The 21,353-nt window shown below is 41.5% G+C and overlaps 1 protein-coding gene across 4 annotated transcripts in view; it reads right to left on the bottom strand.

Annotated features, from left to right (window-relative positions):
* The window catches only part of pou2f1a (POU class 2 homeobox 1a), a 106,103-nt gene that overhangs the window by 48,525 nt on the left and 36,225 nt on the right, over positions 1 to 21,353 (bottom strand). For 2 of the 4 annotated variants that reach the window (XM_078409037.1, XM_078409038.1), the window contains exons 3-6: positions 20,321 to 20,386; positions 18,653 to 18,747; positions 16,604 to 16,642; positions 4,038 to 4,094 (exon numbers count right to left, since the gene is read on the bottom strand). In XM_078409037.1, the coding sequence (XP_078265163.1) occupies positions 4,038 to 4,094; positions 16,604 to 16,642; positions 18,653 to 18,747; positions 20,321 to 20,386 (257 nt within the window). The remainder of the gene's footprint in view (positions 1 to 4,037; positions 4,095 to 16,603; positions 16,643 to 18,652; positions 18,748 to 20,320; positions 20,387 to 21,353) is intronic. The other 2 variants (XM_078409040.1, XM_078409041.1) reach the window with 1 other exon arrangement.

Genomic DNA, 21,353 nt, shown 5'->3' with positions numbered 1-21,353 from the left:
AGTTCTAAATCATCCAAATCCATATTTTAAAAAAATGAATTGATGTTTCATTTGATGCGATTCTTCATGTTTGAACAACCATGAAGAAAAATAAGGTATCAATGTGGACAAGTGACAATAAAATAATATCATCATCATCAACAGTATTTGGTTCCTCTCCACATTACTTGCTGCTGGTTATTTCCATCATTTGTGTTTTGGTATTACATTCAGTGAGATACAATAATTCGGAATGCCCACTGCAGCAATAACAATCTCTTAGGGTGGAGGATCACTTTCACAGTATTGATTGTCTTTGGTGCTTCAGGGATTAAGGGCTCTGACAAGGTTAGGTCTCCCTCCCTTATCTACATTTACCTTCACGAAGGGAGGGATGTTTCTTCATACAAGTAGTTCTGCTAGAACATAACAGATGCATTCCTAAGAAACCTTGTGTTACAGAAAATAGTGTTATAAAAGCAAATGTGTCTGGAGAAAAAGGGGTGGGGCCATAGAGTTATAGGCGGAGGACATGGACATGGTGAATCTCTAGAACTCTGTCTCGTGGGAGGTGAAAGCTGGATCACCAGAGATATTTAAAGAGGAGGTGGATAAATATTTGATAGACTGAGGAATAGTCGTATGGAGAAATGGCACAAAGGAGTTGAGGTAGCATACAGCAGCCCCATAATCATAATGATAGAACAAGCTTGAAGGACTTCATAGCTTCCTCCTGCTCCTATTTTCTTGTGTTCTTTTACCATTTTATGTACCACCATCTCTCCTCACCCAACGCAAGCCTTTAACTCCTCAGCTAAGGGAACAGGCCCTTCCTATTCATTCTGGCTCAATTATTATGCCCCTCAACTTTATCTGCTTCAAGTCTCAGCTTTCTTCAGTTCCAAAGGGAGAAAAAAAAAACTTAAGCCTATTCAATCTTTCCTCACAGCTAAAATAGTCCAGTCATGTGTAATGCAAGGGTTAAAACTGGCTTCTCACCTGCTAGTGAGAAACCCAGCTTCTATTGCTACATCATGCAATATCTTCACAATCACCTTCTGTAAACTCTCCATCAGATTCAGAATTACATCTTTCTTGTACTTCGGAATTGCACTTGAACAGTGGGTTAAGCAGCACTAAAACACAATTTTAGCATAACTTCCCTATCCTTATATCTGGGCTAATACTGGGAAGCATCCTGGATTTTTTTTTTGATAAGCACCTTACCTATTCGTCATAGGTAGACACAAAATGCTGGAGTAACTCAGCGGGTCAGGCAGCATCTCAGGAGAGAAGGAATGGGTGACGTTTCGGGACCCGAAACGTCACCCATTCCTTCTCTCCTGAGATGCTGCCTGACCCGCTGAGTTACTCCAGCATTTTGTGTCTACCTTCGATTTAAACCAGCATCTGCAGTTTTTTCCAATACCTATTGGTCATGCTCCCTTTAAGAATCTATGAACATGCACACTGAGGTCTGTTCCTGTGCACTTCTCAACACATTCTCATTTATTTCACATCCCCTCGTCTTCTCTCATTGCCACAGAGGCAACACATTAGCGACTTTTCTAGAATAAACCGCATTTGCCACTTTGCAACGTAATTGACCAGATCATCAACATCCGGCTGGAAAAGCCATGTTTTCCTCCTTCCTGCCAAACCTACTGATGATGTTTGTACCATTAGTAACCACTCTGTCATGCCCTCTCTAAAGTCCAAATTATTGTGCAGAACAAGAAAGGTCCTGAATACTGTGACTTGCAAAATGCCAATGGAACAGCCTTCCAGCCATAAAATCATCCATACTCACTCATTAGCTCCGCTTTCTGCCTCTCAGCCTGTTATAGATCCAATTTACTACCCTTGCTGGTATTCCATCTGACTTTAGATCATTTTTTTTAAAGCAGTCCTCCAATCAGGAGCCTGTCAAAAGGCTTGAAAATATTAACGTTGACCACATCATAAACTGTCCTGTTCACTCATTAAAAAAAATGTAATCAAGTTTAATGGACATTAACATCCCTCCAGAAATCCATTTGACTGGCCTTGGTTCACCTGAGTCTTCCTAAACGAAGGTTCACACAATTGCTCAGAATGGATTTAAATGATGGTGCTCATCACTGTGGTTAAGGTAACATACAGTTAATCCCTTCCGCTCTGTGAACAGCTGTACAAGATTAGAAGTTGTCCAATCGTATAAACATTCCTGTGGTTGGGGATGACTGAAAAATAATGAGCACAGCTTCTGCAATTTCTCCCCTTGCTTCGGCTACTGACCTGAGATGTATTTCATCTGGGCTTGGTAATTTACCCACTGTCAAAGATGGAAGGCCCAGTAATAAAATTGATCATGCCCTGTTTATTAACTTTACTCCTATTTGAAACTGGTCCTCCATTAACGATGGAAACTCGTGTACATGTTGCCCTCTTGACCTTTCTCCTACCTGTCCATGGTGCTGTGGTCTCAACTGGTGCTGCACGCCCAAGGGGAGTGGACCTCTTTCCCCATCAGAACCAACTACTGATTGAAGCAGGGAAGGCCCCAAGGGCTCTTCTTAACGATCCAACTAATTTTTGTCTTTGTCAAAATATTTGCTCTCTGACTGTGCTCTCAAACAGCAGGGTGACCAAATCACACCAACAACATTTGATGGCCCTCTAATTGTCCAGGACAAAGGAAATGCCCTGGTGTTCTCACATGGCACAAAACTTGCGATATGATCCTACGATGCCTCTCTATTCAATTAGCTCACTTAGCAGATAAAAAGACTCCAACCGTTAAATTATTTAGTGCTTTATTCATCTGATTCAACTTTAATTTCTCAGTCTGTATAACACAAAAGCTTGTTAAAACACACAGAGCGAGCATTTCCCTCATTCTCCTGCTGCTGACTAAAACCCTTTGAATCCCCAGCTTTCAACTTGTAGAAAGAGTTCTGCTTTTGATTAGATGATGAATGGTTTTGCCAGCCACAGCAAGCTTTCATTTTCTGATTCAAGACTGCTGTGACCTCAAAGGTAATGCGTTCATTCCAGTTCTGATGATGACAGGTAGCAAGGCCAATGGAATCCTGGCAATCAGTGAATGGTCTTCTGAGAGCTTCCAAGTACTCATCTTCAGGTGTACAGGTGCAATTTATCTCTGCGTTGTGCTTGGAGGTGTTCATGGTGTAGTGAGGAAGTTTCAATGTCATATTGCCAACTCTGACATTTGGGTTGCCTTCTATACTTTGAGTGATCGTGATGGACATGGTTTAATCTCACAAAATAGTGGTCAGTTGTGATTTGGACATGGCTCCTCTCATCATGAGCATCTCTTGTATTCTGCCTTCTTACAATGACAAACTCTAATTGGTGCCGATTGAGCCAAATTGTTTTACATTTACTCGATGTAAATTAAATATTTACTTCACAAACATTTATGACATAATTTGGTTCTAATAGAAATGTTTAGAATATTGATAAACTGTCTATTTACACCCAGGATAATTACAGGATACCAAAACCGCCTGGTGGAAATAAATTTGTTTACCATTCCTAGACTCCAAAGTTGAAGGTTGCTACAGCCACCCTGAATAGCTTTAGAGAAAACCAAAAGGGATCTCAATTCTTTGGTAGCAAATAACTTTCTGCACCTTCCCAAGCCCTTAACAAATAGGAAAGCAAGAAGGAGAATTTTGAGTCCAGGTAGGAAAGGAAGCATTTGTTGAGGGTGTGGATCTGGCATTGGATGAAGTACAGTTGGGGTCCGTTGCAAGTGTGGGTGAGTGAAGCTGTGGAAGAGTCAGGGCGAGGGCTTGTTGGTTGAGTCCAGGTAGGAAAGGGTCTCGACCCGAAACGTTTGAAAAAGGGTCTCGACCCGAAATGTCACACATTCCTTCTCTCCAGAGATGCTGCCCGACCCGCTGAGTTACTCCAGCATTTTGTGTCTACCTAGGAAAGCAACAAAGTCCCTTTCCAACAATGAAGCAACTAATGCTGCACCATATAGACCCATGCCCTCGCCAAATTGCATTGAGTACATGCAAGGACAAGTAGTCCATAATAAAGTAGCCTACCTGTAAATTTAATGTTTGTGGCGCAGTTGGTTGCAAAGTTGTTCCAGGAAGTTGCACCTGTAATATCACAGAGTAAAAAAATATATTGATGAATGTGTAACATGTGACCCAATTAGGATTGCAAACTGACAATAAAAACTGATTTAAGTAATATTAGTCTTCAAATGCCTTTGCATTTGATGTGTTTAAGTTGCCAACTTCAGTGAAAATGTGTTTCTCCCCCTCCCCCCCCCAAACCCATTTTCCTTTACAGTGAGCCTTCTCTCAGATCTACCCTGTACACAAACATGAAGCTCTCCCAGATAAAACTGCAAAATGTTGTGGCTACTGAGCAGTCAGGAAAGAAATGTGTTCAGCTTCCTGACTGGCTAACTGCAGTAGAAAATGTTTTCTCTCACAGGAAGGTGCAATGATTAGCTTTAAAACAAAATCTGTTGTGGGAAGTATTATTCTGAATGGTTTAAAGTCTTAACTTTGGGCACCGTTTCTGTAGGAAGAGTTTACCTTTGTATTAGCCGTTCCATAGAGTCCTAATTACCGTTGACTTTTAATTGAACTATTCACATGGCAAACCCCTTCTCCTCACCAATTATATCGAGGACCAAATGCTTATAATGTTGAAAAAACACAAAATGCTAATATTTCAATATTTAATGAATTCAAAAACAAGACAGAAAATGCAGGAAATACTCAGCAAGTTGGGTCATATCTGTGGAAACAGAGAAAAAAAGTAGTTCGTTTCAGATCGATGATCTCGCATCAGCTCTTTTGACCCAACAAATGCTGCCTGACTGCTCAGTATTTCCAGCATGCTCACTTCAGCAGGCTGCTGAGATAATTGGCAAGATGGAGAGGAGCATCAGAATGTGGCAAACACAAGATAGCAGAGAAGGAGCCACCAAGGAGGCAGCAGAGCAAATGGAGCGGCAAAGAGGCATCGAGGCATTTGTAGAAACAAAATCCACTTTGTGACTTTAAACTTGATTAAAACCATCTGTAGTTCGTTATATATGGTTAAAATATGTTTAAAAAACAATTCTCAGAAGTTGACCTCAGAAGCAGTTTGGATGTAGATGTGACTCTCTCGGGCAGCAGGGGAGCAGCTAGTAGAGCTGCTGCCTCATGGTACCAGAGAACCGGAGTTCAATCCTGATCTCAGCCACTGTCCAGGTGGAGATTGCACCTTCTCCATATGATCACGTGGGTTTTCTCTGGATGCTCCAGTTTCCTCCCACGTTCCAAAATATGCAGTTGGTACATTAATTGGCCTTTGTAAATTGCCCCTATTGTGGAAGTGAGCGATAGAATCTGGGAGAGTTGGTGAGAATGTAGGGTGAATAATAAAGGTATTAATTGTTGTGTTCTTTAAAAAGATACAGTGAGTCCGACTGTGTTTTTACGCGAGTGTTTATTCAACCGCACATCTGCTCCCCCGGGCTCCTCCCTGTCGCCCCCTGATGACCCCCTACCAATAGACCTGTGTAGTCTTAAAGGCACATTGCAATAACACCACATCTCCCCTTTCTAGAATCAATCGGTAGACTGCGGTTGATTCACCAGACCTTAGAGGATTATTCTGCCTCTTTAGCTGGAAGGTCTGTTCCTATCTGAACTAAATTAATTCAACATAAGTACATGTAAACACATTGTCTTAGTGAAAAGGATTTTACTCTTTTCACTAAATTAGAAAAACATTTTTCTTTAGAAACTCTCTTTTTTTTTTTCACTTATAGTTCAACCTATCTGGTCTCACCACTCTTCTCCCAAACCTGGATCTGGGAGTGGATGGCAGTTCTGGAATGTTCTCTTTTGGTGGCTCTGCTGAGCTCTGCTCTGGAATGTTCTCTTTTGGTGGTTCTGCTGAGCTCTGCTCTGGAATGCAACCCGGGAGTTGCTCTTTCATACCACCCCCACTCTGGTCCGGCAAGGGTTTCATGGGAATTAGATGGCGACGGTTTCGCCTGACCGTCCCGTGAGGTCCCTCCACGATGTAAGAGCGGGGGGTGGTATGGCTGCCGATCACAGCTCCAGCTTCGCCTTGATCCGTGACCCACACTTCTTGTCCGGGAAAGAGCCTGTCGAGACTCCGTGCATGATGCCGCAGGTTGTACCGTTGTGCATCTCTGATTCTCTTCTCCTTTTCCTTCCACGCAACCACTTCATTGTCGGGAAGAGCAGGATTCAGCAGGGCTGGAAGTGTTGGTACCGTAGTGCGAAGCCTTCTCCCCATAAGGAGTTGGGCTGGGCTGTACCCGTTTTGCAGTGGGGTTGCTCTATATGCAAGTAAAGCGAGGTAGGGATCCGCCGCTTTCTTCAGGAGACCCTTCACTGTCTTGACTGCACGTTCGGCCTCCCCGTTACTTTGAGGCTATCTCGGGCTGCTTGTGACATGGTGGAAACCATACGACTTTGCAAACGCAGCAAAGGTGGTTCCGGCAAACTGAGGCCCATTGTCTGTGACCAATGTCTCCGGAATGCCGTGACGTGCAAACATGGATTTGAGGTGGTGGATTACATCTGTCGACTTGGTGGGGCTGAGTGGAGCGATTTCCAAGTATCTCGATGCATAATCCACTACCAGCAGGTAGTTCTTGCTTCCCAGCATGAACAAGTCAGCTCCCAGCTTTTGCCATGGTCGGCCTGGGTATTGTGATGGCATCAGCGGCTCTGTGTGGTTCTGTCTCTCTTTGCTGCATGTCCGGAAGTTGAGGACCAATTCGTTCAGCTGCTGACTTAGTCCAGGCCACCACACTGACCGTCGTGCACGCTCTCTACACTTCACCACTCCCTGGTGACCTTCATGTAGTCTGGTCAGCACGTCGTTCCTCATAGTTGAGGGTATGACTAATCTGTCCCCTTTGAGTAACAGTCCGTCATTTACCGTGAGCAATGCTTGTTCTGCCCAGTACAGCCTGAGTGCCGGTTCACTGTTGCTATTCGTTGGCCATCCTTCCTGACACAGCTGCATTACGCGTGCGCACACACTGTCCCTTTTTAGCTCCGCTCTCAACTCATCCAGGTAGGCAGTGCTTGCCGGCAGGTTCTCTATTATCATGTCCACATAGATGTTTGTATTCTCAAACAACTCCTTTTCGTCAGGCGTTTCCCCCATTTTCACAGGAGCACGCGACAGCGTATCAGCTGTCCACAGACACTTTCCTGGCACATGAGAAATGGAGTAAGAATAGCGCATGAGGCGCATCTGGAAACGCTGAATCCGTAGAGGGAGAGCATCCAGTGCCTGTGACCCCAGCAGACTCAGGAGAGGCTTATGATCCGTCTCCATCTGGAAGTGTTTACCGATGAGAAAGTTGCGGAACCTTTCACAAGCCCAGGTCAGGCCCAAGGCCTCTTTCTCCACCTGCGCGTATCTCTGCTCCGTCTGTGTGTGAGATCGCGACACGTAGGCTACCGGTCTCCACTCCTCATCCCATTTTTGGAGAAGTACACTTCCCAGGCCGTAAGATGACGCGTCTGCTGAGACTTTGCATTCACGGTTCGTGTCGTACATGGCTAGTACAGGTGGGGATACCAGTGCATTTTTCAAATCTTGAAAAGCTCTTGCCTGGTCGACGCTCCACAGCCAGCAGTTCCTCTTTGACAGGAGGTCTCGCAGAGCCTTGTCTCTCTCTGCTAGTTGCGGGATGAACTTCCCCAGCTGGTTAACCATTCCGAGAAAGCTCCTCAGCTCACTCACATTGGTCGGCTCCTCCATCTTCCTTACCGCCTCAGTCTTGCTCGGGTCAGGACTAATGCCACTGGAGGAGAGGACATGACCAAGAAAGGTCACCTCTTCCTTCGACAGGTCACATTTGTCAATGTTAAGCGTAATGCCCGCCTTTTGGATCCTCGCCAGCACAGTATGCAGATGAGCGTCGTGCTCCTCTCGTGTTTGGCCCCAGACCAGTACATCATCCATGTGGCAGACGATTCCCTCGAGTCCCTCCGTGACCTCTGACACCATCCTATTTTGAAAGTGCTCGGGGGCAGAGGCAATGCCGAAGGGCAGCCGCTTGAAGTAGTAACGACCGAAGGGTGTGATGAATGTTGTGTATTTTGCTGAGTCTTCGGTCAGGGGTATTTGCCAAAACCCCGTGTTGGCATCCAACTTGCTGAATATTCTGACACCCGAGCCAGCATCCCCAGTGTTTCCTCCACCGATGGCAGGATGTACTTTTCTCGACACACCGACTCGTTGAGGTTAGTGAGATCGACGCATATGCGTACGGCTCCTGTCTTTTTCGGCACCACCACCATGCCTGAACACCAGTCAGTAGGCTCTTCAACCCTGGTGATCACCCCCAGGCCTTCCATGCGGGACAGTTCTCGCTCGACTTTACCCATCAGCGGCAACGGAATCCTTCTGGGTGTCTTCAATGAGAACGGTTGGGCCCCTGGTTTCAGCTTGATGGCATACTGCTGCCGTACCTCCCCGAGACCGCTGCATAGCTTCGGGTAGCTAGTCTTAAGTGTCTCTATGGTGATGCTGTCTAGCCGAACCACAAGCTCCAGCTTGCCGATAGCAGGCCTCCCCAGCAATGCAGTGTGCAGGTGTCGTGTGACATACACATCCTCCATCACCCTTTTCTCACCTTTCACCAGGAACAGCCCAGCGACGACCACAACTTCTAGTGGACTCCTCCCGGGTCCCAGCAGTGGCTTGGTTGCTTTACTGAGGGTAGGTGGATCGCTGTCTCTATAGATCTCTTTAAACACGGTGTGGGGTAGGACTGTAACATCGGCGCCGGTGTCAATTTTGAATGACACGTTTTTATCATGAGCGGTAGAATCTGGGAGAGTTGGTGAGAATGTAGGGTGAATAATAAAGGTATTAATGTCGGACAAGTGTAAACAAGTGATTGATGATCATTACAACGCAATGGGCCAATGGGTCCACTTCCACAATTATCTCTTTATGACTATCTGCAAAAAAATTGAAAAATGCTATGACACTATCCCGTTATTAAACTATGGAACTATGGGTTATGTGCATTGCAGTCCCCCAGCATGTGTGCCCAAATTTTGGGAGACGGGGGAGGGAGAGGCTATTCATATTATTTCAGCCCAAGAGAGAGGCAAAAGTGTAGTAAACCAAAGTTAAATATTCCCACAATATTAACAGATCATATTTTATGGAAAATCTGACTAAAAAATACTGCAAATATATATGATTTTACAGTGCAATAAACATTAGTGCATTAAATTTCCCAATATTATAATAAAATGCTTGCACATTTGAAAAACAAGAATTGTGTGTATGCTTGTCCATTTAGCGTGTTAATGCGAAAAGTCTTATAGCACAAGTGTTTTCAAATTCCACAAATTTACAGTAATTGGAGGTAATTATGGTCTATATATCATTCTGCTATTGCATCAGTTAACCTTATCAGTTTGTTGTTTCACTCTTCCTTATGTGCTTATACAGCTTTTCCTAAAATACAAAGTTATTTCCCTTTAGTATTTCCTATACATGCGAGTTCCAAATTCTAACCACTACCAAACAAATTTCACGTCACTCCCTTTCAATTCCCTCTTTAGCAAAGAACTCCAGCTTTTGTTTGCTTTTCTCGTGCATTTCTTAACCATTATTGCTCCCTTTATTGATTTGCACTACAAAGGGTCTTTAAACTGAAACTGAACTATTACTCTTTCAGCAAATGTGTCCCAACTTGCTTAGTGCTTCCAACATTTTGATTTTTTTTTTCTCTAAAATTAAGGGCTGGGCATATCTGAAGAAGGGTCTCGACCGAAACGTCACCCATTCCTTCTCTCCTGAGATGCTGCCTGACCCGCTGAGTTACTCCAGCATTTTGTGTCTACATACAATATTACTCTATCATTTTACACCCATAAATGGATTTATGCAGTAACCGATGATGAAAAATGGAGACCTGTCTTTTCATAACTGGAGACTAGTTTATCTAAGGCTCGAGAATATAATTAAACATCCCGTTCTCAATGTAACATGAAATGAGTTTCTAGATAAGGCATTCTCTCACCAAATAGTTCCTGATATGATCAATACATTGATTAATTATCCAAAGCAAAGCATCAGTCCCGACCCGACCCGAAATGTCAGCTATCCATGTTCCCCAGAAATCTTGCCTGACCCGCAGAATTACTCCAGCATTTTGTCTTTAAGGCATTGTTGCACATTGGATAATAAAATCCAATAAGGTCCATTTTTATCAGGGAACTCAGTCCAAAACAACTACGTAACGTCTTTTAAAAGGGTCTTGTTATCAACGTACTGGACAAGAATTCCTGTGCATTGAAAGCCTCTACTCCTACTCTGACCACTATAATCTGTTTCCTACACTATTCCACTCCAGCCCAATGCAAAGTATAAAGAAAGGTACCTCAGTGTTTTAAATTGATCAAAAATGTCCAACCCCATCCAGAGACCAGCGTCTTCCACATCACCTCCTCTGATACCCCACAATATTTATAAACTGAATATTTTTTTAATGTTTAATGCATTCCCCATTCTACATTACCCCATACACGCTCGTTGAAAAAACTAGGCAACCAACACCCTTTACAGATTTCTAAACTTAAAAATAAGTTCCACGATGTCAGAATACAAGTTTTGTTTTAAAGAGATTAACTGCCATGTGATAATATTCTGATACTGCCTCCATCATTTCTTCCCTTTGCTCATTACCATTCTCTTCAGTCTTGTACCTTCAAGCCTCATCATTTAATCTTTCCAGATTTCTACCTCCTATCTTGCCTTCTGGTATTTGTTCCCCCACTGCTTTAATTTGTCACTTATTAAAAAAGTACATAAATCTCAAAACTGGCTCAAAGTCATTGATATAATTGTAACCATTTCTCTGACCTCGAGTCTTTCCAGCATTTGGGTTATATTTACTGCCCCATCTCACAATGTGGTAGTCAACTAGATTACAGTTGCCAATGTCCTCAGTCCTCGCCCTTCAACACACTCCCAATTTCAACCGCGTGACATGTTTGGCAATGATTAATTTTAAATGGTAATTGACTGGAAAGCATCACGTGTGACTTATTTGTCAAACCGCACATTCTTTAACAACAGCCACCTCCAACATATTACACCATTACAAGGTCCTCGAAGGTGCAGTACGAAACAAACTTTGGCACAAAATTATACGCATAATTATTCACAAACATGTGTGCAGATCAACACAATTTAGGAACAATAAAAGTACACTACTGACAGGTACTTGTCTAGATTATACCTCCATGGCATCCTTTGGAGAAAGGAAAACATCAACAACTCCTTTAAAACAGATCCTGTACTAATTCTTTACAGAAAAACTGGTCCTTGATGCTATTGTGACCGTGCGTTTGAGTTTGAGTTTTTTAAGTGACACAGCCCTGTCCACAGCCACTGTGGTTCCTGTGGGAGTTGAACCAGCGTCACCAAACCCGTTGCTTCACCCTCAGTTGGAAACTTCTGATCGTACTCACTAACCTCCCTTCACCCTCAAACGGTACCTAGACATCTTCCCCATGGCTCTGCGAGCCATTGGGCATGGCGGTGGTTTAAAGAGTCACCTCACATTAGGAAGCCTCAAATGTATTCAATTCAAAATATCACAATAATGGCTTCTCTGCTGACCTAACAGTTGTGTTGAAGGTGTCTATGGACAGCTAAATTGTTGCAGCAAGCATAATTCTTATTGAAATGCATCCAATTCCAACAGTAGCAATTTGACCGGCAACCAAGATATGCACATTTGAAGCATGCCTTGAAAATATACCCCATCTACCTCTTTCTTTACCATCAACCATGGCCCATACAGTCCTTCCAAGTGAAGCAATGATTTAAAAAAATTAGTATACTGAATTCAGTACTCATGATATAGTCCTAGTCAAAGAAGCCAAAGGCGGCCAACTTGCAGGACACCTCCATTCAGTCTGCATGGACAACCCTGAGCTTCTGCTCATGGTCACTTTCAGACTCAAACCCCACTTTCAAATCAGTTGCAGAGGCAACAAAGGTGGTCAACAATGTCTAATGTAATGATGAGGAACAGCTCATCTTCCATCCTCAACTGCTTGGGTCAGCCTCCTATCAGAGACATTCCCTCTGTTCTCTCCTCTCTGCAACTTAAATCAGAACTTGCATCAGAACTTCTCAAAAATAAATGATTAGATCCAGATGTATCATACTTTATTTGACGGGTAGTGACAATTATCAAGACAATGAAACCCACGCCAAGGAATGGCAAATAAAAAGACTCAGGAAGAGGTGATTAGGGAACATTAATCTTGCCTCTTCAAAAGCCTGTAAACTATCAGAGGAACAAAATATTGGGTGAAAAGTACCACCATGATTCGGAGATCCTGAGAAATAATAAGTAAAAGTATGCATTTATCCAAATATACAAATGTGAAATCTTGAAAAAAAACATTCTGTTAAATAAAAATAAGCATTGTTGATGCTGAACTGGTGTATAAAAACTTGACACAGGTTGTAAAAAATCTTCAAACAGTAAGTGGTTAATGTAGACTAGATTGATCTTTAGAAGGCAAAAGTAAATAATCCAACACCAAAGCTTTCTGGATAACTAATAGTAAATCATTACTATGAAACAGAAAACAGGTTTATAACAAATATTACTACGAAACAGAAAACAGGTTTATAACAAATATTATTTAAAATACAGAAACAAGCCAAGCTAAATACCGAGAAAAAGTTAAAGAAATGAGGCAGCCGAGACAAGATGATTAGGGGATAATATGCCCATGCTAACTACATCCTAATCAGTGGTTGCCAATGTTTTGGGACAAAGGCCCCACTTGTGCACATTTGCTGTATTACACCCCTTTTATTCCCGCTCCTTACCACTTCTCGCTCCCCCAAAGCCCATAAACCCATGAAAATAACTTTTTGGAAATAAACAGTCGGGAGACAACATGCTAGTTTTCTTTGATGGAGAGAGTTGGCAGCTTCAAATTCCTGGCCCTTAACGTCGCGAATGAGCTGTCGTGGGCCCCATCACATGCATACGTAATCACAAACGGTGCACCAGCACCTCGATTTTTTCAACATTGAAAGCGATTCGACATATCACCGAATACTCAAACTTCTACAGATGAACCGTAGAAAGTATCCTGACTAGTTGCATCACGGCCTGGTACAGCAATTCCAACACACAAGAACACACGAGGTTGCAGGGTGGTGGACTCAGTCTGGTCCACCATAGGCACAGCCCTCCCCACCATCAATAGCATCTAGATATCAATAGACTAAAACATTGGAACCTTTCAGCTAAATTCTCCCAGTAGATACATGTCACTGAAAAGTGATATCTAATTGCCATGAAAATTAAAAGTGGTTTGATTTTGAAATATTTTAATCATTCCTCCAATTTAACTCGTACTTCCGTAAACTATCCCATCAGTTTAAACTCAAAGGGATGCTTACTACTAAGGCTTGCATCTCTTCACAAAAAACATCAAGCCACTAAGCCATTTATTCATTTAATCGGAATTAATTTAATCTGAAGAAGGGTCCCAACCCTGAACTTCACCTATCAATCGGAAGAAGGGTCCTAACCTGAAACATCACACATTCATGTCTCCAGATGTGCTACCTGACCCACTGAGTTACTCTAGCACTTTGTGTCTTTTTGTTCATTTAATCATCTTAACCTGTGGAGCTATGTGGTCACTTACGGTCAGATTGGTACAAGTGACACTGAGAGAGGGGCAGAGGCCCCACTTGACAAAACAGACTAGGAATGTCCCAACAATGACACTAAAGCAGTCCTGGACAAGTCCTTCCTGGATTGCACAGGAGGAGGCTTTATTGACCAGAGCTATGCCCTGATTTACAATGAAGAATTCATCTCTAGCTTGGTTTATTCAGTTGACCTAATCAACAGCTCAGTACAGCACCTAAGCTTTAGAGAGTATTAAAGAAGAAGAGGTGCAGAGATTGAGATTTCCTGGGCTTGTTTCCAGAATTCTAAAAGATAGAGTAATCACTGTCATTTGATGACACAAGTGTAGCCAATAAACTGGTCTAAAAAAAAAAGAATGGAATAGAGAATTAAACTATTGCAGCTGACAATTAAATAATACAATCAAAATCAAATAACATGGCACCCTCGGGACTGATGCCAGATTAACAGGGTTTTTTTTCCAGACTGCTGGATTTTACTCCTATTAACAATACATGATTATTTATGTCACTTTTTAACAAAATATTTTTAAATGCATTTAAAGGGAGAGCTGGAAACAGGGTTAACGAGCTGCTGAAAAGCAGCCCTATGTTTACAGGGAAGGGAATAGAGTCTTGCTCTGGGAAGCCAAATCAGCAAACCAAATGCCGAAGCATCATGATCTCTGAACAATCATGTATGGTATTAATTAGGTTTTATTGTACCGTCAAATATTTAATATGTAAATAGCATCATAAGTATTTTCCACGTCAACTATGTAGAGGCCATTACATTAAATCAACCATTGCACCTTCTGTTTTGGTGTAACAGACTGATCAGAGGCAACTTTCAGAACTTTGCCATACTATCCCAAACATTATGGAGAGTACTAAGACCCATCATTTATTTATTTGCCTCTGTACTCCAAAATTTGAGATTTGCAATAGAAAAAAACACATTGTCAGATTTTAATAAAGGCCAGTTTTATACATTTTGGTTTCACCATGTCGAAATTACAGCACTGTTTATACATAGTCCCCCCATTTCAGGGTACCATAATGTTTGGGACACAGAAATGTCATATAAATGAAAGTAGTCATGTTTAGAATTTTGTTGCATATCCTTTGCATGCAATGACTGCTTGAAGTCTGCGATTCATGGACATCACCAGCTGCTGGGTGTCTTCTCTGGTGATGCTCTGCCAGGCCTGAATTGCAGCCATCTTTAGCTTATGCTTGTTATGGGGGCTAGTCCCCTTCAGTTTTCTTTGAATAAAAGGCATGCTCAATTGCGTTCAGATCAGGTGATTGACTTAGCCACTCAAGAATTGACCATTTTTTAGCTTTGAAAAACTCCTTTGTTGTTTTAGCAGTATGTTTGGGATCATTGTCTTGCTTGTAGAATGAACCGCCAGCCAATGAGTTTTGAGACATTTGTTTGAACTTGAGCAGATAGGATGTGTCTATACACTCCAGAATTCATAACACCCCCACCACCGTGTTTTACAGATGAGGTGGTATGCTTTGGATCTTGGGCAGTTCCTTCTCTCCTCCATACTTTGCTCTTGCCATCACTCTGATATAAGTTAATCTTCGTCTCATCTGTGCACGACCTTTTTCCAGAACTGTGGTTGATCTTTTAAGTACTTCTTGGCAAACTGTAACCTGGCCATCCTATTTTTGCGCCTAGCCAGTGGTTTGCATCTTGCAGTGTAGCCTCTTGCAGTTGAGCATGTATTTCTGTTCATGAAGTCTTCTGCGGACAGTGGTCATTGACAAATCCATGCCTGACTCCTGAAGAGTGTTTCTGATCTGTCGGACAGGTGTTTGGGGATTTTTCTTTATTATAGAGAGAATTCTTCTATCATCAGCTGTGGAGGTCTTCCTTGGCCTGCCAGTCCCTTTGCGATTAGTAAGCTCACCAGTGCTCCCTTTCGTCTTAATGATGTTCCAAACAGTTGATTCTGGTAAGCCTAAGGTTTAGCTGATGTCTCGAACTGTTTTATTCTTGTTTCTCAGTCTCATAATGGCTTCTTTGACTTTCATTGGCATAACTTTGGTCCTCATGTTGATAAACAGCAATAAAAGTTTCCAAAGGTGATGGAAAGACTGGAAGAAAGACTAGGTGCCGAGAGCTCTCATACCTGCATTAAGGAGGCATTTAAATACACCTGAACAATTACAAACACTTGTGAAGCCATGTGTCCCAAACATTATGGTGCCCTGAAATGGGGGGATTATGTATAAATTTCTACATGCTGTAATTTCCACATGGTGAAACCAAAATGTATAAAAACACCTTTTAATAAAATCTGATTAATGTGCACTTTAACCACATGTGATTTTTTTTCTATTACAAATCTCAAATTGTGGAGTACAGAGGCAAATAAATAAATGATGGGTCTTTGTCCCAAACATTATGGAGGGCAGTGTACACCATTACAATATCAAGCTCTGATATACCTATCTTAAAAAAAAAAAACAATCTTCTGGAATCTCTTGTAAAATTATAAATTGCAATTTTAAGATAAGAGTCCTTCCACCCCATCTCGTTGCTTGAAAAGGACTAGGGAAAACAAATTAATTTTGTGAAAGGAAAATTGCCTCAAGGGCTCGACTGAAACCTCTAAAGTGACAATTAGCATGAGGTTTAAAAACTCCAGTTTCCACACAATTAATGTCCTATTTCTTCTAAAAGCATTTTATTTTTCATCTTTTTTAACGGAGTTAAGCACCCAGCACATAAAAAGTTCAAGGTTTGAGTATGATGAGGTTCTTTTTGTATACAAATATGTGGCAGGAAAAACTGTTATACAAATTGAAATTTCTTTCAAATCTTGCATGTCCAAACAAGCAACAGTTGTATATAGCCCCAACCATAACCTCAATAAATGTTATAGGAGTGAAAACTCACATAAAAGCATCTGTTCGTCACATCTGACATGTAGTTAACCTAAAGTGACAAGAAAATGACAATGCAGTATACATATACAATGAAAAAAACATTTTAATTAAGATGACAACCGGAGGAAATCAACAAAAAAATGACAGATAAAAATAAATTGACTCTTGAGAAGTTACCAGTTAAAAAGGCATTTAGACAAGACACTCAAATAGGCAAAGCACAGAAGGACGGGGAAATGGAATTAGTGTAGATGGGCAAAAAGGTTGGCATGAAGGTGGTGGGCCAAAGGGCTCATTCCTCTGCTGTATGACACTATAAATGTTCTCACAGACCACCGCAACTTTTTAAAAAGTCCATGTAAACAGTCCTCCATCTGTATGCGTATGAACAGTTCTCTGCTAAGACCACAATGTTCACATTCATTAAAGTAGTGAAAATTGTTTGATGCTAAAACAGTACTAGGTTTTACTCCAGAGCAGCAAGATATTTTGTCTCGAGGCTCATTAGAGGCCAAAGAAGTTTAATACAGAACCTGACCAACCTCAACGGACAACCTCAAAATGCAACAAACAAGAACACCTGAAAACTGCTACTCCAACATACCATATGCGCTCTACTTTTGTGGGCTGTTAACAGCATTCCACCATATTATTGAAGTCCTTTATTTTGATTAGAAACACAATTTATGTTAAATCTGAAAAGGAGCACTGCTCGTCATTTATAGCAGCAGACTAAGTCGACATGTGCACAGCTAAAATGAACATTACATTACTCAAAGTATACACAGCAAATCTTATAAAAAAAGTTTGAAATTCACGAAACTTCATTTTGCATTAAGCCAATTCTGTTTCAATGCAAAAACTAAACTACCTCATATCTAATCCTTCTATCTCAGAAGACAACTGAGACAGATTTTGTGTATGTTATAAATGTCTTGCATGTAATGGAGTTCGGAGAACACTGCTCAATCATAGTGCTACTTCTGGGAGACAGACAGAACAATTAGACTTACTAAAGTAATCGTGACATGAAAAGATACATTTTTAATTTGAAGAAGGGTCTCGACCCGAAACGTCACCTATTCCTTATCTCCAGAGATGCGGTCTGACCCGCTGAGTTACTCCAGCTTTGTGTCTACCTTTAATTTGCAAAGTTGTTTCACTATATCTAAGATTTGAGTTTTTTCTTTGCTTTTTTTTAAAAAAGAAAGGAAGTATAATCTCAAATTAACTATAAAACACCAACCACTCATTTCATACTAAATTATCAATCTGACAGTTCAGCAAGGGACAAAATACACAAATCACAAAGAATCTTCAAAACATTGTGAGATTTGCTAAAGTGAAATCATGTCCAATCTTCAGCATCAACAACTTGAACATAAAATCTTTGCACAGATCAGTGCTACTAAGCTGCTTAATTCAACATGATCAACTTGTGACCAGAAGGGAGCCAACATGGCCCCAATATTCTAAAAAAAGTTAAAATGTGCCGTACTTCAAAATCTTTACCTAACTGAAGATTTCAAAGCAAGACCATCTTTTATTTTCTATTGACTACTATCAACTTGTCCTCATTGAAGTAAATTATAATTCTGCAAAATACAAAGGCCACAACTATTTGTTTAACTAACTGCTGGCCAGGTGGTTAACAATGGATTCATACAGTCATGAGTACCTTTATGCATGACAATCTGGGGTTAATGTGTTGCAAACCTCCCCCATAACCACCGATGTCCATAAAAATCCCCCAAATGAGCAGCAGCGACAGAAAAGCAATTTTCCAACTTTGGGGCATGACCAGTCTAGTGGCCAAGCATTGGTTTGGGCGGAATATTGAATTAGTGCACGTTATCACAGATATTTGGGCATAAAAAATAATAAATGCTAATCAAGCATACATTAATCTATTCCATTCATAGTAAGTTATTACCTTGAAAGAGAAAGACACAGGGATTCTAGGATCCCAGGCTTCATGATCCCCCAGAAATCCAATTCTCTTAAATCAGTAAATTCACACTGTATAACTTTTTCCCCTCCTAACCGTAGCACATTATACCTGCTGTAGTTGTCCCAGTAAGGCCTGAGCTGTTGTGATTGGCCCTGCTGTTGGGATGGGCTGCCGCTGGAAATCCAGTCCATTTGTTTGCACACCTGGAGAAAGAACAAACATAGAGAGACAAAAAAAGTGAGACGCTGAAATTAGAGTATAAGACAAAGTTACCAATAGTTTAGAGATACAGCGTGGAAACAGGCCCTTCGGCCTACCGGGTCCGCGCTGACCAGCGATCCCCGCACATTAACACTATCCCACACCCACTAGGGACAATTTTTTTACATTACCACACCTATTAACCAACATACCTGTCTGTACGTCTACATATTTGGAGTGTGGGAGGAAACCGAAGATCTCGGAGAAAACCCACGCAGGTCACGGGGAGAACGTATGAACTCCGTACAGACAGCACCCTTAGTCGGGATCGAACCCGGGTCTCCGGCGCCACATTCGCTGTAAGGCAGCAATTCTACCGCTGCGCCACCATGACCGCGCAGTGTGTCTGTTTTTTTCTCAAGTCAGCCATCATAATCTTTGCCAGTACAATGCACAGACCTAACCTTAACTTTTTACAAATCCAAATGACACAATCGCACATAGTAACATCCCACATTAGACCTGCAATAAGGCGACTAAAACTTCATTTTTGAGGGAAAAAAGACAGTGCTGGAGTGACGTTTTGGTTCGGGATCCTTCATCTGAAGAAACGTCACTTATCCATGTTTTCAAGAGATGCTGCCTGACCAACGGCATTATTCTAGCACTTTGTGTCTTTTTTGCAAACCAGTATTCACAGTTCCTATATCTCCATAATTTTCTGGAGTCTGCACCAACTTTCAGCTTAATGCGTGACAATTTGACCATATTTTTACAGCAGAGAGAGATATATTCTTGATTAGTATAGGTGTCAGGGGTTATGGGGAGAAGGCAGGAGAATGGGGTTAGGAGATAGAGATAGATCAGCCATAATTGAAGGGCAGAGTAGACTTGATGGGCCAAATGACCTAACTCTGCTCTTATCACTTATGACCGTACAACCTTATGACCTAGTCTAGGCCTGGTCGTGCTGACGTAAAGGATGTCACATCATGAGCACCATATGCAGTAGATAACATTGAAAGAGGTGCATGTGAATTTTTGCCTGATTCTTAAGGCCTGTTTAGGTCCAAGAATGGCGGCAAGGGAGGGGGTGTGACGACAAGTGTTGCACCTGCTGCAGTTGCAGGGAAAGTGCTGGACATTGGGGGGGGGGGGGGGGGGAGTGATCAAACCAGGGAGTTACAGAGAGAATGCTCACTGCAGAGAGCAGAGGGGAGGGAAAGATGTGACTGGAGGATAATGAAAACAAGCACTAATTTTTCCACATGACGATTTTCATGACTTCAGAATATTTACAAATAATTCCAACCAACTTTTTCAATTCTCCGCACTGCAATCTAGCACCATTCGCTTATTTTGGACTCACTAATGTATTTATTATTATTGCATGTATACTGTATGTTTAAATTAAACTCCAATAGTTTTGTTGCATGCATGGCATTGAGACCAAATTAAAAACAATTCAAACCAGCCCGACGACAAAAAAGTGACATTTATACCAAATGGAATATGCATTGTTCCTGAAGATTTTTTTATATCACTTCAGAGCTAATAGATGAAAACAATCCCTACCTGTGCTCCCTTCATTACCATCCAAGGAAGGCTTGATGGCTTCTGACGGATTGCTCATTTTAGATTCTATGCAAATCAGAAGAACAGAGAGAATGAAAGACAAAATTCCAATCAGTTATTCACAACAACTTTTCCTCTCCTGTCTTCTTTCTCCGCTCGCTGTGTTATTTTTTTAATTGAACTTAACGGGACTTTATCTTGCACATTATTTGCCTCATCCTGTGTCTGTACACTTTGGACGGCTTGATTGCAATCATGTATAGTTTTGCCGCTGACTGAATAGCACGCAACAAAAAGCTTTTCACTGTACCTCAGTATACGTAGCAATAAACAAAACCAAATCTATTCAGGAAGCATTAGCCGATTGGCTTAACTTCTTTCTACATTATGTTAACGGATATATGGTTGCTGTATACATCAAATGTATATACCATTCCATTTCAATACAGAATTAAAGCAATAGAAACAATATCTTGCTGCAATGGTTGTGGGTACTGTTGAAATAAAAACATGTCATAAAAAATTCAAGAACCTTACACAGTTAGTATTTCTGTAATTAGGTTTACAGTACAGCTATACATCGACTAGTTTTCACAGAATAGGTCTGAAATTTAGCAGTGTACGTAGCTCCTGCACAAGTATGACCATGAGCTGAATTACCAAGCACTCTAGAAAGTACCTTCAGTCTGGCAAGGGAAAACTATTAAAGATACCAAACAATAAAATGAGCAATTCAGTGGGTGAATTTAAATCATACATTTGTGAAATGCATGGTGAGGTTTTCAAACCTTTTTTTTTTAAAGTTTATTTTAGATATTAAAATCTTCAGTTACCAAGACAATTGACAACGGCAATTCCTTTGGTGCCATTGATCACGAAGGGCATAATGATAACGATCCCACTTCCAGTTTCAATTACCTCTTCCAGCCTTACAATTCACCATCACATACCTATGCCTTTCAACCTGCCTGTAGAAGGGCTGACCCTCTAGTTCCGAATTCTCCCCACGAGTTACCCCGCCATTTTATCCTTG

Source organism: Rhinoraja longicauda, chromosome 12 (assembly GCF_053455715.1).
Source record: "Rhinoraja longicauda isolate Sanriku21f chromosome 12, sRhiLon1.1, whole genome shotgun sequence".
Taxonomy (NCBI): domain Eukaryota; kingdom Metazoa; phylum Chordata; class Chondrichthyes; order Rajiformes; family Arhynchobatidae; genus Rhinoraja; species Rhinoraja longicauda.
The sequence above is the reverse complement of the archived record's forward strand: the minus strand, read 5'-3'. Positions and strand labels throughout refer to the sequence as shown.